Source organism: Chaetodon auriga, chromosome 9, assembly GCF_051107435.1.
Source record: "Chaetodon auriga isolate fChaAug3 chromosome 9, fChaAug3.hap1, whole genome shotgun sequence".
Lineage (NCBI taxonomy): Eukaryota > Metazoa > Chordata > Actinopteri > Chaetodontiformes > Chaetodontidae > Chaetodon > Chaetodon auriga.
The window spans coordinates 21,097,472-21,110,681 of NC_135082.1; the positions used below are offsets into that span (position 1 = coordinate 21,097,472).

At 42.6% G+C, this 13,210-nt stretch overlaps 1 protein-coding gene across 12 annotated transcripts in view; it reads right to left on the reverse strand.

The window, feature by feature from the left end:
• atp8a1 (ATPase phospholipid transporting 8A1) overlaps positions 1-13,210 on the reverse strand; it is a 98,142-nt gene that overhangs the window by 32,680 nt on the left and 52,252 nt on the right. For all 12 annotated transcript variants that reach the window (XM_076739189.1, XM_076739194.1, XM_076739192.1 and 9 more), the window contains 7 exons: positions 12,370-12,419; positions 11,948-12,017; positions 10,935-11,019; positions 9,665-9,804; positions 7,519-7,657; positions 4,455-4,519; positions 633-805 (listed from right to left, as the gene is read on the reverse strand). In XM_076739189.1, the coding sequence (XP_076595304.1) occupies positions 633-805; positions 4,455-4,519; positions 7,519-7,657; positions 9,665-9,804; positions 10,935-11,019; positions 11,948-12,017; positions 12,370-12,419 (722 nt within the window). The remainder of the gene's footprint in view (positions 1-632; positions 806-4,454; positions 4,520-7,518; positions 7,658-9,664; positions 9,805-10,934; positions 11,020-11,947; positions 12,018-12,369; positions 12,420-13,210) is intronic.

Below are 13,210 nucleotides of genomic sequence, written 5' to 3' on the forward strand. Positions count from 1 at the left end.
CTTCCTATTAATTATGTGGTTTGGGCAGGTCAACAGTGAACCTGCACAATGTTGAAAGTTGCCATTTGAATTTATAACTAACACTTTTAAACTGCCATAAAAATCCTCAATGACCTTTATGGTGACGACATAATACTTCAACCACAGAGCTTTTACTTTAATTGAGGTCATTTTGTCGTTACCATGCTGTCGCTAGCTAGTTAACTAATGAATCTAAGCTCTGTGTCGCTAAAAGTTGAAGACTGAGTAATGATTGGATGTCATGATATAACTGAAATTTGAAAGCGGCTGGTTCCAGCTTACATAAGCTAACATCACATTATGTTTAACAAGAAGAAAACAACTGGATTTTGATAAAAGAATACAAAGAAATGGACGTCTGTATTTTTTTTTTTTTGCATATGTTGTTAAATAGGTGCACAGTATGACTGGGGATGTGATCGAAAGGGGTTAAAAGAGCTCAGCTTTAAACACTTATTCCAACTACTTATTTTAAATCGTTTTTTTCAAAGTGCAGAAGCCGATTCGGTACGTAAAGTCTTTGCAATGAGAACATTGTCTTCATTCTTTCACTTTGGTCGGTGGAATTTATTGTCTCAGGGTAATTTTATTGTTTCAGGAGTAAATCTTACCTGCAGCATATGACAGCTTTACAGGACAGGGCGAGGTCCAGGAAGTACTGTCGCACTCCGAATGTGAGGGCGTATTTGAGAGTCTTTCCATCAATAATGAGAGCAAAGTCGTTTTCTTTATAGAGGGCATCTCCCAGCATTCCACAGTGGTGGCTGAGTGTTTCCCTTGTTCTCTGCGTGATGAAAAAAACGTGTCATCAATGTTAGTTTAATTAGTATTTAGGCATCATATTTTCACGCCTACAGTGGTATAGTTGCTTGAGAAGATACTATGGACTTTGATAGATGATAGCACAAGAAAAGTCTTCCTCTCACTATAATTTGAAGGGCAATGTTCATCTAGTCTCTAATTCACATCAGTGTTTCATAGATGAGACAGTCCTGTTCACTCCTCTTGCTAATCCCAAACTGCTGCACAGCAGCTGCTCTTGATATTTTAGATATTTATTATGTTTCCCATGCTTATTACACTCAGGCCTTGGTTATGAGGTGACACAGACGAATTCTAAGAATGGATCATGTTTGCTTATACAATATATACAGCCATGACGGTGAGTGATGATGAAAATCCATAAATATGAGACTGACTAGAGGATTAACTGTCCTGGTAGTGGGGCATGTGGACTGGATGGATGGAGCAGTGAGATCATCATTGTATTCATCATTCAATCATCTTCACCACAGATGGTGAAACCATTAGGAAATAAAACCAATGCCTGTAAGTAACCGTTTTCAGGTACTACATGTACTATATATGTAAAAATTAGTACAAAAAGTATAATAGAAGCACTTCTTGCAATAAAATAATAATTTTACATGACTTGAAAATGTCAGAGAAAGATAGATTTACATGGACAGATGCAAAGCAATGATCCAAAGCAAGGCATCAATCTTAATGTGCCAACCAGATGCTCAAACAGCTGTAATCAAAAAATGTTAGCCATTAGCCGTGGTGAGGGAGGGAGGGTCTGGCCTGGTGTCGAGGTCAGATGTGTCAAAGCACTGAGATTGTACCAGGGGGACCAGGCAACATTGGCTTGGCATAACAAAACTCTGAAACCCCAGCTTAAAGGAAATATTTGGAGAAAGGGGCTTTACGTTTCACAAAGCAGGAGAAGGAAAGTGAGAGACACGCACAGAGAGAGATGATGGATTAACAGAGGAGAGAAACTGAGCAAGAGGATACAAGCAGAAAGCAGCTGCCAGGACTTAACCATCCCTGATGGGGTCTGTAAAACAGCACGAGATGGTGAGCAGTGGGCAGGCTAATGTGTGTGTGAGTGTGTGTATGTGTGTGTGTGTGTGTGTGTGTGTGTGCGAGCGTGAGAGAGAGAGAGAGAGAGAGAGAAAAGCACAAGTCAGAAGAGGCATAGGCTGTGATATCTATATTCAACCACAGAGCCAAAAACAGAAAGCCTCTCCATCTCGGTTAACAGAGAGATTTTAGAGGACATCCCAGCATGAGTGCATGTGTGTGCGTGTGCGTGCGTGCGTGCGTGTGTCTACGCTTTGTATAAGCCGGTATAGAATCAGTATGAGAGAGAATTCGCTCTGTTTGGGGCACAATCTATTCATCACGTCGGGTGATAAGCAAAGTTTACCATTTCCTCAAGTAGGGCAGCCATTTCCCCCCAATTTCCACTGAGGAATTTTAGCACTAATGCTACATGTCTCCTCCTAAAGCCTCTTTGTTATGGCTGTAATGACCAATTTAGCCTATGTGACCAGCTAGTGTTTGGTTTTGGAATGTGTATGTGGCGTCCATTCAGAAATCCACAAGAGCTTCCCATAAAGACTGAGCTCCATTGTTGATATAGCCTCTTGAGTGATATAGCCAACAGGACGTGACACTCATGATGTGGAATTTGGACACTTGTATGGATGTAACGTCATCATCTGTCTTAGACTTGGAGACTCTCAAAAAGGGGACCCTCCGCCGGACTTAGACGTGTGTGTGGGCACATAGTTTTCTGACCTACATCTAAATTTAAACTACAGCGTTTTTGTGCTACAAATGTTTTTTTTACTTTTTCACCTGCCTTAATAATCAAAATATAGACAAAAAATCCTCCTTTTAGTCCCTTTCACACATGCAGTATATCCCTGCAGTGTTCAGGACCATTTCCCCCACGGGTTCATGTGTGATTCAGAACAGGCTTCAATATTCAGGGAAATCTGTACCACCAGTTTCCCGAAACAAGACCTGGTAACATGTGACTGAAGTAGATCACAAAAAAACAAAAGTGTCTTGCAAACTTACTGAACATTAAATACATTAAAAAAACTTTTCACTGGACAGAAACAGATCCTCGCCCGCCATGTTCCTCAACATAATAAGAGACGTCTCCCACTGCATACATCCGGCCTTCTCCATTCTTCTTCTTCTGTTGAGTTTTGTGGTGGGCGGCATTCCCAAGTGTTGCATTACCACCATCTGCTGGCCTGTCTCTTCCCATGTCTATTCCAGCATTGTCACGGTGGGTATAAAAAGGCACAAGATGGAAATGTTCCTGAATGTATGTGTGAATAGTGAAGATCACTAGCAGTGGCTGAAAGGTTATCCCAATAATTTACTGGGAACTATGTGTGACTGTACTTCTGATGTTCAATAAGTGCTCACTCTCCAAATGATTAAACACACCGACTGCAAGACAAAGCTATTGGAAATGACCTAATCCTGCCTTGGAGACTGAGTATCGCTTTGGTAATTTCAGTTCATGTAAGATTTAGTATAGGGGATGTCTAAAACCTGGTCTTCCCTTTGATAACCATTTCTAAACACAACAGCAAAGAGGGAAGACATGCTCCAATTACTCTCTTTCGCGGCACAAGAGCACTCAGAGCTACCAGCCCTGGTGCCAGGCCCTCTCTGCACTGTGCCTCCTCAGTCTTGGTGGAGAGGTTTCTCCCTTCGCGTTTTAACAAGCTGCCTTATGTAAGCATCTGCTCAACCACAGGAGAATCGGAGCTGACATTTCAAAGCGCCGGTCCCCACCGACCCCAAATTTCTACCTCAACTTCATTTATCACGCTCAACGACTGGCTGACAGAATGAAGGCCGTCCGTCATCACCCCCAAAACACCCCCCCGCTGCTTTCCCCACCTTCATCCCCTGCTTGTCACCATTCCCCCCGTCTTGTCCGACAAACTAAACCCAGTCGAGTTTCTCCTCCATCTGTGGCTCCTCGGCTTAGCTTTCTCCTGCTGGAAGTGCAGGACTTGCCCTTTTCAATCTTAGAAACAACAGACACAGCTCTCCTGCCGGGGGGTCAACACACCGCTCTGCTGGGTGTCTTAAAGATGTTACAGGCAGATTTGGGATGTGTGGTGACTGTGTGTGTGTGTCCGTCTGTGTGTGGAAGGCTCCCTGTGGCCTCATCCTTTCAGTTTGCAGACAGATTTTTTCACAGGGATTCAGGGATGAGATCAGGGGATTAATATACTCCAGGATGTCCTCACGGTGTCATATTTACACCCTTGAGATCATTGAAAAACATTTGAAAATATTTCGTAGTAATTGCTCTAACTTGTGTACACAGAACAGTGAAAAGGAAACTGACCAAATGAATGTATCATATAATGGGTGCCAAATTGAAAAACACTGGATGATGCAAGCATAGGGCAAAGACAATAAGGTTACTTTGTTTTTAGCACTGAAAAGAAGAAATTAATTCAGGATTAAAGTGAATGATTGACAAAAGAAGAAAAGAGTCACGTAAATGTGTAAATGAGAAGAAGCCACAGTCTGCTTAGGTGAGGTTTTTGGGTCTGTATGCAAGGAATTCTGATAATTTGCGGGAAAGCAAAATGCTAAATACTCACATCGAGAGTGTCTTCATTGATCACCAGCATGCCCATGTTCTTGGTCAGCAGTTTGCAGGAATGTCCTACAGAAAAAACAAAAGATGAAGTCTTACGTTTTATAAATGTATTAGACTTGAAAAGACTCCAAAGTAAGCACATAGGCAGGCTAGAAATATTTTGAATTAATTAAATTACCACTCAACTATGACATCAAATTGTACATTATTTTAGTTTCAGTAACCGCCTGTAGCTTCACAATGAATCTGACTGGGGCCAAAACACACATCGATTTGATAGATACATAACAAAATCGAGGACAATATACAGCAATACACTTTAAGGGACACCAATTAAAATGTTACAGCTCAGAGCCAGTGTCTCGGGACATGACTAATGAGTTTGGTTTACAAGGGTTTGTCAGTTTCCTGTTTTAATAGGCAGTTACAACTCTGAGTTACCAAACATGGCTCTCTGGGGAGCATTCCCCTCAGCTCTTGGCTGGGACAGATGCTCAGGGTCACCGGTAAGGTGGTAGAGGGAGCCTCCCATTGGGGAAAACAGAAATGTTTCAGGAACCGAGACTGAAGCCTTCAGTTTAAAACCGTGGCTGTATGAAAAGGCTGCCATCTGTGGCATAACCACACGAATATTTGTGGGCTTCGACACTTTGCTTCTGTCTGGAAAGAGATTTTAGTTTCTTTAAGAGGGTTACCACAAAGCCCATGTTTTGTGAGTACATGGGTGGCATTTTCTGTGAGTGAAACTGAGATAAGATTTTGCACAAAACACACAAAAACACGCGGCCGCAGACAAACACAATAGCGCACATACACAGTACACACAGAGGGGAGGGGGGGAGGCTTTGCACGAGGAAATGAGAGGGTTTCACCTCCAGAGTCGAAACCAAACAGGGTTGGGGTCTGGGTCTGGCAGACTGTTTTCTTAAGCGCAAAGGTGCAAACGTCGAAAAATCTGCCAATGTGAGGAAAATGTCTCCCCATCTCAACACAACGTCTCCACTCCCTTCCCCCTTGTCAATTCCTACCACAGCTCTTCCGCTTAATGTGTTTACCTTCAGCTCATTTGACTGCGGCCAAACTGCGCCTTTTTTATTTCACTAGAGAAAGCTGAATTCCTGGCCTTTCTCCATCTCAGGCGGAACTAAACACTGCTCCCACAGGACTTGAGGAATGTGTAACAGGGACACTCAAGTCACGGTCATCTCAAATGTTGCACAGGGAGCAACAATTACTGAGGGCACTCAAAAGGGATACAGCGACGACGGTTTCGGGAGGTAGAAAGACTGGCGACTTGAAACGAATGACTGCACATGGCGAAGTAAGTGGGAAGGTAGGTATCACGGTGGCTAATATTTGTGCAGGCAGATGCAGGGTTGTGTTTACTCTCTCATGTCTCTCTGCTTAAGGGGGTGATAGTCCCTGTAGCCAAAACGAGCACAGCACTGTTAATGTGCTTCTCACCTGTAATTCCCTCAGTAAAGGAAGCAGTGTTCATGCACCACTTTACCTTTATTGAATTCTGGCTCTGACCTGTTCTAAGCATCATGTGCGTTTAAACTCCCCTCAACAGCCCCCTCAGACTCCCAGACCAAACTCTGCTCTTTGCTAAGAGTATTTGCTGGATAGTTCAGGATTAAGGACGAACTGAAACAAAGATAGTCTTTACAGCTTCAGATCAAACGGGTCTGTCGTGCTTCAGTACCATAAAGTAAACTCAACTGCATTTATGCCCAATATTCTGTGCCAAGAGGCTTTGGGTGGTTCAGGCCACCTGAAAACTAGAAAAATCTGAATGTGGTGGGTGAAATTCACCACTCCACTGTGGCAGAAGGCGCACCATGAACACTGGCAATGGGGATCGTCTTTCATTGAGGAAAATTGTAAAAAACAAGGTCAATACTGAGCGGAGATTTTACAGAAGGACTTAGTCAAGCGGCGGACCTGTAAAAATACTTCCAGTGAGCGTGTGCTTCTGCGGAGCTCTCTCACATCTGGGCACAGTGGGCACAAAGGGCTGATTCAGTCAGGCCTCAGTGGTAGGTATAGCCACAAACAGAGGGGTTTTTTTATATCTATTTTTCAGGACTCTGTGTTTAAATGTTGGCTGTATTCAAGGTTGATCCATTTGTAGTATTTAGCCACATGTAAGAGCTGTAATAACAGGGCTAATTAAGGAAAATGAACAGCAACTGGTGGACCAGAGTCCGTGTTTCACCTTTCTGATAGCATCTGCAAGGCTGAAAGCTCCAGGGGAGCCAGATATATGAGAGCTGCCTCCTTGTGTACATACGCATGTTATTTATTTCACATCAGTGCAGTGTGCTCATACATCATTTTGCATTCTGCGACAGATGCTTTTTGCTAGATATGTGTGACAGAGAAGCATTCAGCTTGTCAGTAGTTTGTCTTGCTGGGTGAAGAATGACCACAGGACTGACTGCAGTATCTGTAAGAGGCCGGCGTACAATTTATCACAACCTAGATCAGGTTCTCCAGGGGCTTTCCATTTTGCATGAGACCAACAACACAAGCTGGGCACGAATCCTGACGGGAGTATGTGAGTGCAAACCGTCTTTAAAGTATATGATTCTACATAAAACATGTGAAGTTCACTTTACTGGTCATGAGGAGTCTGTGAAAACAGTTTGAATATTGTCTTCTGTGGCTCTGAAGGGGGATTTCCCAGGGATGAAAAAATAACCCTGATGCTGTAGAGACTAAATGTCAGGATATCTCAGCCTCTGTGGCTTCAAGTCTCTCTTGAGTTTCCCAGCTTTGTGGAAATGCAACACTAAATTGCTGGATTATTCCTTTAAATCCCGTAGATTTTATCGATTCAGGTCCACTGTTTGATCTTATGGAGTCCCATCTGTCGGTGTCCAGGACCACAAGTCCTCCTACATTACTAGAATGGGTCTGCTATTTGACAACTGGTAGCAGCACTGAGCTTGTATCAAGCTTCAGTTGTACCGTTGTTGGTATTACTACAAATAATTTTGGTCATTTAATACAATGCCAATTCACATGATACCCACAATGCCATTTTACAGCCCGAGTCTCACCAATATTAATGGCTGTTTCCTGTTTGTCCCCTGTCAGGATCCAGATCTTGATGTCTGCCTTCATCAGAGTCTCAATGGTCTCGGGCACCTTATCTTGGAGCTTGTCCTCTATCGCTGTGGCCCCCAGCAGCTGCAGGTTCTACATGCAGAAAGAGGAAAAGGCAGAATAAAACTGAGTGAGTGGTGATGAAAACAGAGGAAGGCCTTTAACACGTCATGTGTCAGAGAAACATGTGAGCCCGGATTGTGTCACTCACTTCGTCATGTTTTTCTCCTCATCTGTTGCTATTGTTTATCACACAGAAAAACCACAAAGGGCTTTAGGGGTATATTCCAAAAAGTACCCTTTTGGGTTATTGGATATGTTACTGTGTCTGTGTCTGTGCATACATCTGCAGACACTACCTTTCCCACACAAGCATGGCCACAAAATGCTGTCTGTATTTTTCCCAGGAAACTTGGTGGTTCTGTGGTGCTGGTTGCGGACACATATGGGGCCACAACAGGGCCAAAGACTTGACAAGACCCAGGGGTAGAGGGGAGACAGGAGCCAGTGGCAGAGGAAAGGCTGGGGAAGCTCTTGAAGTTGTGACCTGAGCCCTGCTGCCTGTACATCTGTAGCTCTGTCCTCTCTAATCATCTGGAACCACACGGCACAAAAACTGTGCCTGGGGGAAGAACATGACTATATTTGAGTCCTCATTTGCCTTTTGGATGGGAGTAGTTCTATTGTTCCTATGGCTGTTGTTAAAGGCACTCTTTGTGGATCATGATACAAGAACCACTTGGATCACAGTTTCAACCACCAAGCAAGGGTGGGACCATAATACCAGCCACTCGTGGAACGCTGGTAGATTCTGTCTGGTGTGCATTAACCATGATTCAAGGGATTGTATATGCAGCTCAGCATCCATGTGGCAATGAGAGAGTGGCTGCTATACCTCTGAATTCACCAGTCGCTGTGGAGAGTCAGTACTTTCCTACCACGCTCCTAATGTGTAAGAAAAAAGCCAACTGAGGCTGCAGTGAGGAAGACTGGATGTTTCTATCTAATGCATTTAACACTGGCCTCCTAATGGTCATTCGTGCAAAAGTCGGTCCAATTACTGGTGGCTCGCTGAGCTAAAGGTCAAGTAGTCCATAAATAATCAATTTGAACTTAAAACTTTGGGAATACCACTACACCAATGGACTATTTTCTAACACACAGTACTGTAAAAGTAATGGATCATCATCATTATTGTGAAACATGATAAAATGAGGCATGACGTATTAAGTCCAGCAGCTTCTCAATACAGACTGCAATATCAAAGGAATTAAGTTAAATTATTAACTTTATTATCAACTAGTTGCTATCAAGGTTGAATAATAGGCAATTTATCACATTTTCCTACACAATAAGTAATTAAACTTGAGTCTTTTGTTTGAAAGGTGCCATGAAGGAGTAGCTGCGGATGATTTCACACAGTGCTGGAATGTCTCCTTTTAAATTTCACTGTGACTCCATGGTGCCCCCATGTGGCCTTACTGTGTGCATGTCTACAGTACATATGGGTGGCCCTGAGGAGCAGTGAACCCCGAACCCTGGCAGCATCTGTGCGACACTCTGCCCAGTAAGCAATGCACATTACGTTTCCTCTCTGAAAGCTTTTATGTTTATTTCATGATTGATTACCCCCATTTGTTTCGAGCTGCCAGGAGCAGCAGTGAAGAACATGCCAAGTGGTTGATTTATAACTGTGGCTTCCTGTGTTTGACAAGTGCTTCCACACATAGACCCACCTCACAGGAAACCAAATCTACCTGCCAGTGAGACCTTGAGTATCTCACACAAACACACAATTTGGAACTTTTTCACATGTCCAGGTGTGATTACACTGCCCCCATTAGTTACACAGGGGGCCTTGAGTTTGTGCCCAGTCTGATTTTTCTGCTAACGCACAGAATTCAGACCTTTTGTATGAAACCTTGTGCATGATGTCACCAGAAAAAGAAAAATTGCCTGTCACTTGCCAAATTCACTGCAATCCATTATGAAATGATGGAAGGACTACCAATCAAACTGACAAGTTCAGGGAACATAACAGGCAGTCAAGGCATCAGGAGCCGATAGCACACGAACAGGTCAGTTTTTCACTTTGCAAACCTTCTCTATCAGTTCGTAGCTCTCCTCCAGTTTCAGGGCTCTGTTCTGCAGGGAGGTGGAGGCTCTGTGGTGGATCTCCAGCCAGTGCTGATAGGACGACTCACTGACGTCTGCCACCGCAAAGCACAGAGTGCGCAGGCCTGGAGGAGGAAAACAGCATCGCAACACCTGGGTCAAATGTTATGACTTCTCGCCATCTCTCATTTCAAAACCATCATTTGTTGACTAGATTGAGCCTTCCAGCAGATTCAAAGCGTGCCATTCAGACGGATCTGTGCAGTACAGCTGTCAGTGACCTTCTCACTATACAGCTGAATGAATTAATACATAAGAGAACTTAACTCTTCTATACAACTCTTAACTTTTCTATACATTTCTGACCAGTGCACAAGGCCTGACCTGTGTATTTTACTATATCTATTATGTTGAATGTATTATTCTAAAATGATATGGTATTTTATACTATTTTCAGGGTGTCTTATTGACATCTGGCAAGATATAATAGATGGAAACTCGCCGTCTATGCAGCTGTCTGTGGCTAATTTGTAGTTCTTTTGTGGATCAGTGAGCTTTTCCCCTGTCAAATAGACTACTAACCAATATGTATATACCGTGTATTAAAAGCTATACAAGGTACATACAAGGTAAAGCTAGTTCGGACACTGTTTAACATTGATTTGAATAACATGCACATAATGTCTGTGCACTGTATCAGCAATTGAGTTTGGAGTTCATGTGAACATAAATATTTCAAAATACCTGAAAAGAAATAAGCCTAATTATAGATCCTCTGTTCAATATAAACAACACAAGAAAGATAAATATGTCGTTATTCATAGTTAATTCTTCTTGTCAGAGAGATGAAGGAAGTTCTATTTTATTCAATCCACTCCAAATGACAGTGACTGGAGATCTTCACAATCTGTCCTGAATGCTATATTTAGCCTACATCAAATATTCCCAATGACATCATTTGGCTGATGTCTCACAAGGGGGCAGTATGAACACAGAACAAAAAGGAGCGTCTGTGATGCGGTTTCTTTCAGCTCCACTGCCTCAGGTTAATACGACTTCAGCGCACTCATATCAGGATTTACTGTTGATCAAATAAAGTGTGAGGATGAGTCCTAAGGAGAAGAAAACTACTTCTTCTGCAACTGATGATCAAGAGGTGACAGTGACCATAAAGAAATGAGCGGAGCACATACATGAGAAGCATCCTAAAAGAGGTTTTACTTTGGCAGACAGGGGGCGATGTTCGTCCACTCACCCTCAGTGGCAAACTGTTCCAGGTGCTTCAATGTGATCTCTTTGTACCTAGAGCTGTCTGCCAGACGGTCATAGATCACTGTGTCCTGAAGGAAAACAAATACTCATTGGTTATCGACACCCAGAGAGGAAAGAAAGGAACATCCTGGACGTGGGCTACCTCGTGTCGGACCCAGCACTTCATGCTGCACTGTATTTCTATTCACATTTGCCCAGTGGCCCTTGAGCTTCTTGTACTGAAATATTCATATGCTTATACGAAATTAATACGTGACTAATGTGTCTGGATCCTGTAATAGATAAATCACTCTGTGAGAAATGTGTTTCAACAACATAGAAAACAATCAATACATTTAAGAGTTTAGCATCAAACTGAAATAAAGGATCAAAGTGAAATAAAGCATAAGCACTAAAGCAGCTGATTACTCTTTCTTGCATTTAGCCAATGTCCTTGTTGATATTATCACCAAACACATATTGTGTCAAACAAAAATGTTAAAAGTCCAAAAATCTGAATAGAAATGAGCCTAATTAGAACACAAAGTAAGACAGTAAAATGAAACATAAGCTCTAAACCTGCTTGGAGAAAGTCAGTGATATAAAGAAAATCATCCATTTGTTTGGTATACTAGGACCAACTGAATAAACCATAAATTATGCACATGGAAATCCCTGCAAACTACTCAGTTATATTAGATAGCAGAATATGTAGCAACATGTTGCAGAATTGTTAAAACTGCACTGAAAAATATTCTTTTCATTTGGATGTACAATGTTGCGCCCATCCAGCAGAGATGCAGAAATGTGTGCCGGTACATAATGTTTGCATAACCTCTATTTTGCAGAGACACCCATGATGAAATATGGTGATCTCGATTTATGCTCCTGCTCGGTGTAAAGATTTCCTGACAAGAGCGAGAGGCAATAAGGGGAGGAGGGCGTTCGACACTTGTGTGTGTGGTGGTGATGGTGATGGGCTGTCATGCGTTGCCATGGAGAGAGACAGGCACTCACAGCTCCTTTGCAGTAGAGGCGGATCTTCCCAGATGGGGTTCGCATGATGACTGACATCCTCTTCCTCGCGCTGGGAGAGAAAATGGCAAGAGAGAGAAAAGAAGGTAGGGTAAGGAGAGAAAGCAGGTGAGAGACATCACATTATGAGGTGTTACAGCAAATTATCGAGTTCTGTTTCAGGCAGCATACGTCTACTGAAATTAGAAATCAACGAGGGGGAAACAAGATATCACACCTAGGTCACACAATTAATTAGTACAAATCACAAGGGCGAAAGGAAGATGATGAACTTCGATATCATGCAATTCATTTGAGGTTCACGCAGCAAATGCAATAATTCACGTACACTATGGACTGCACGGAGGACACATTAAAGCATATAGCAGGTGCACACGCAATAACCAATGAAAATAATAACTTACCTTGTGAATTCCAGCACATGAAGCAGCTCGTACTTCTCCTCTGTTCCGAGCTAAATCCACAGAGACAGACAAGTTAACATACTCCAAAAGGACACATCTCAACCTCGGTCTTCTTCTGAGACAACTTATCTTAAGTAGCACAAGACAGCCCTGCCACCCTACTCAAATCAGCCTTAATTGCACTTTAAATGTGTTTATCAGTTGTCTGCACTAAGCTGATGGAGGGAGAATAACAAGGTAAAATTCAATTAACTTCCTTAATTGTAGAGAGCGCTAGGTACAAGATAGAGTGATTAAATAGATGCTGAGAGCTTAAGAAGGCCTAATAAAGGTTAAGAAATGGGACTAACATCCTGGAGACAAGATGTTCTCTGCAGAAGAAAAAAAGATTTGAAAATGGTTCTGGCCTTTCTGCCTCAGCCTCTCTGAGTGCAATCATCAGGTTAGGTTAATTAAGGGAACAACAGGCCGGGTGACCGGAGCTTTGGAGAGCGCACGCACACGCACTGCATCAGCTCAGGATGTAATCACAGCCAGCGTGATGCATGTTCCATTACTGTGGCCCATGTGGATACAAACGGCAGTGCTCTCTTTTCATTATACATATTAGTTTTAGCTCAAGGTCTGTTTTGGAACATCTCAGCAAAATTTAAAAAAAAATTATTAATTACTTAAGTTTACTGCATACAGATTTTCTACAGACTCTACAAAATCATGAAGAAAACAAGGCAATGGTTTGACATTCTGGTACCATTCTCATGCTGTAGAGTAAATAGCGCAATAGTAGATGGAGCCAGCGGTCGGTTAGCTTAGCTTAGCATCACAAGGAAACAGCAAGCCT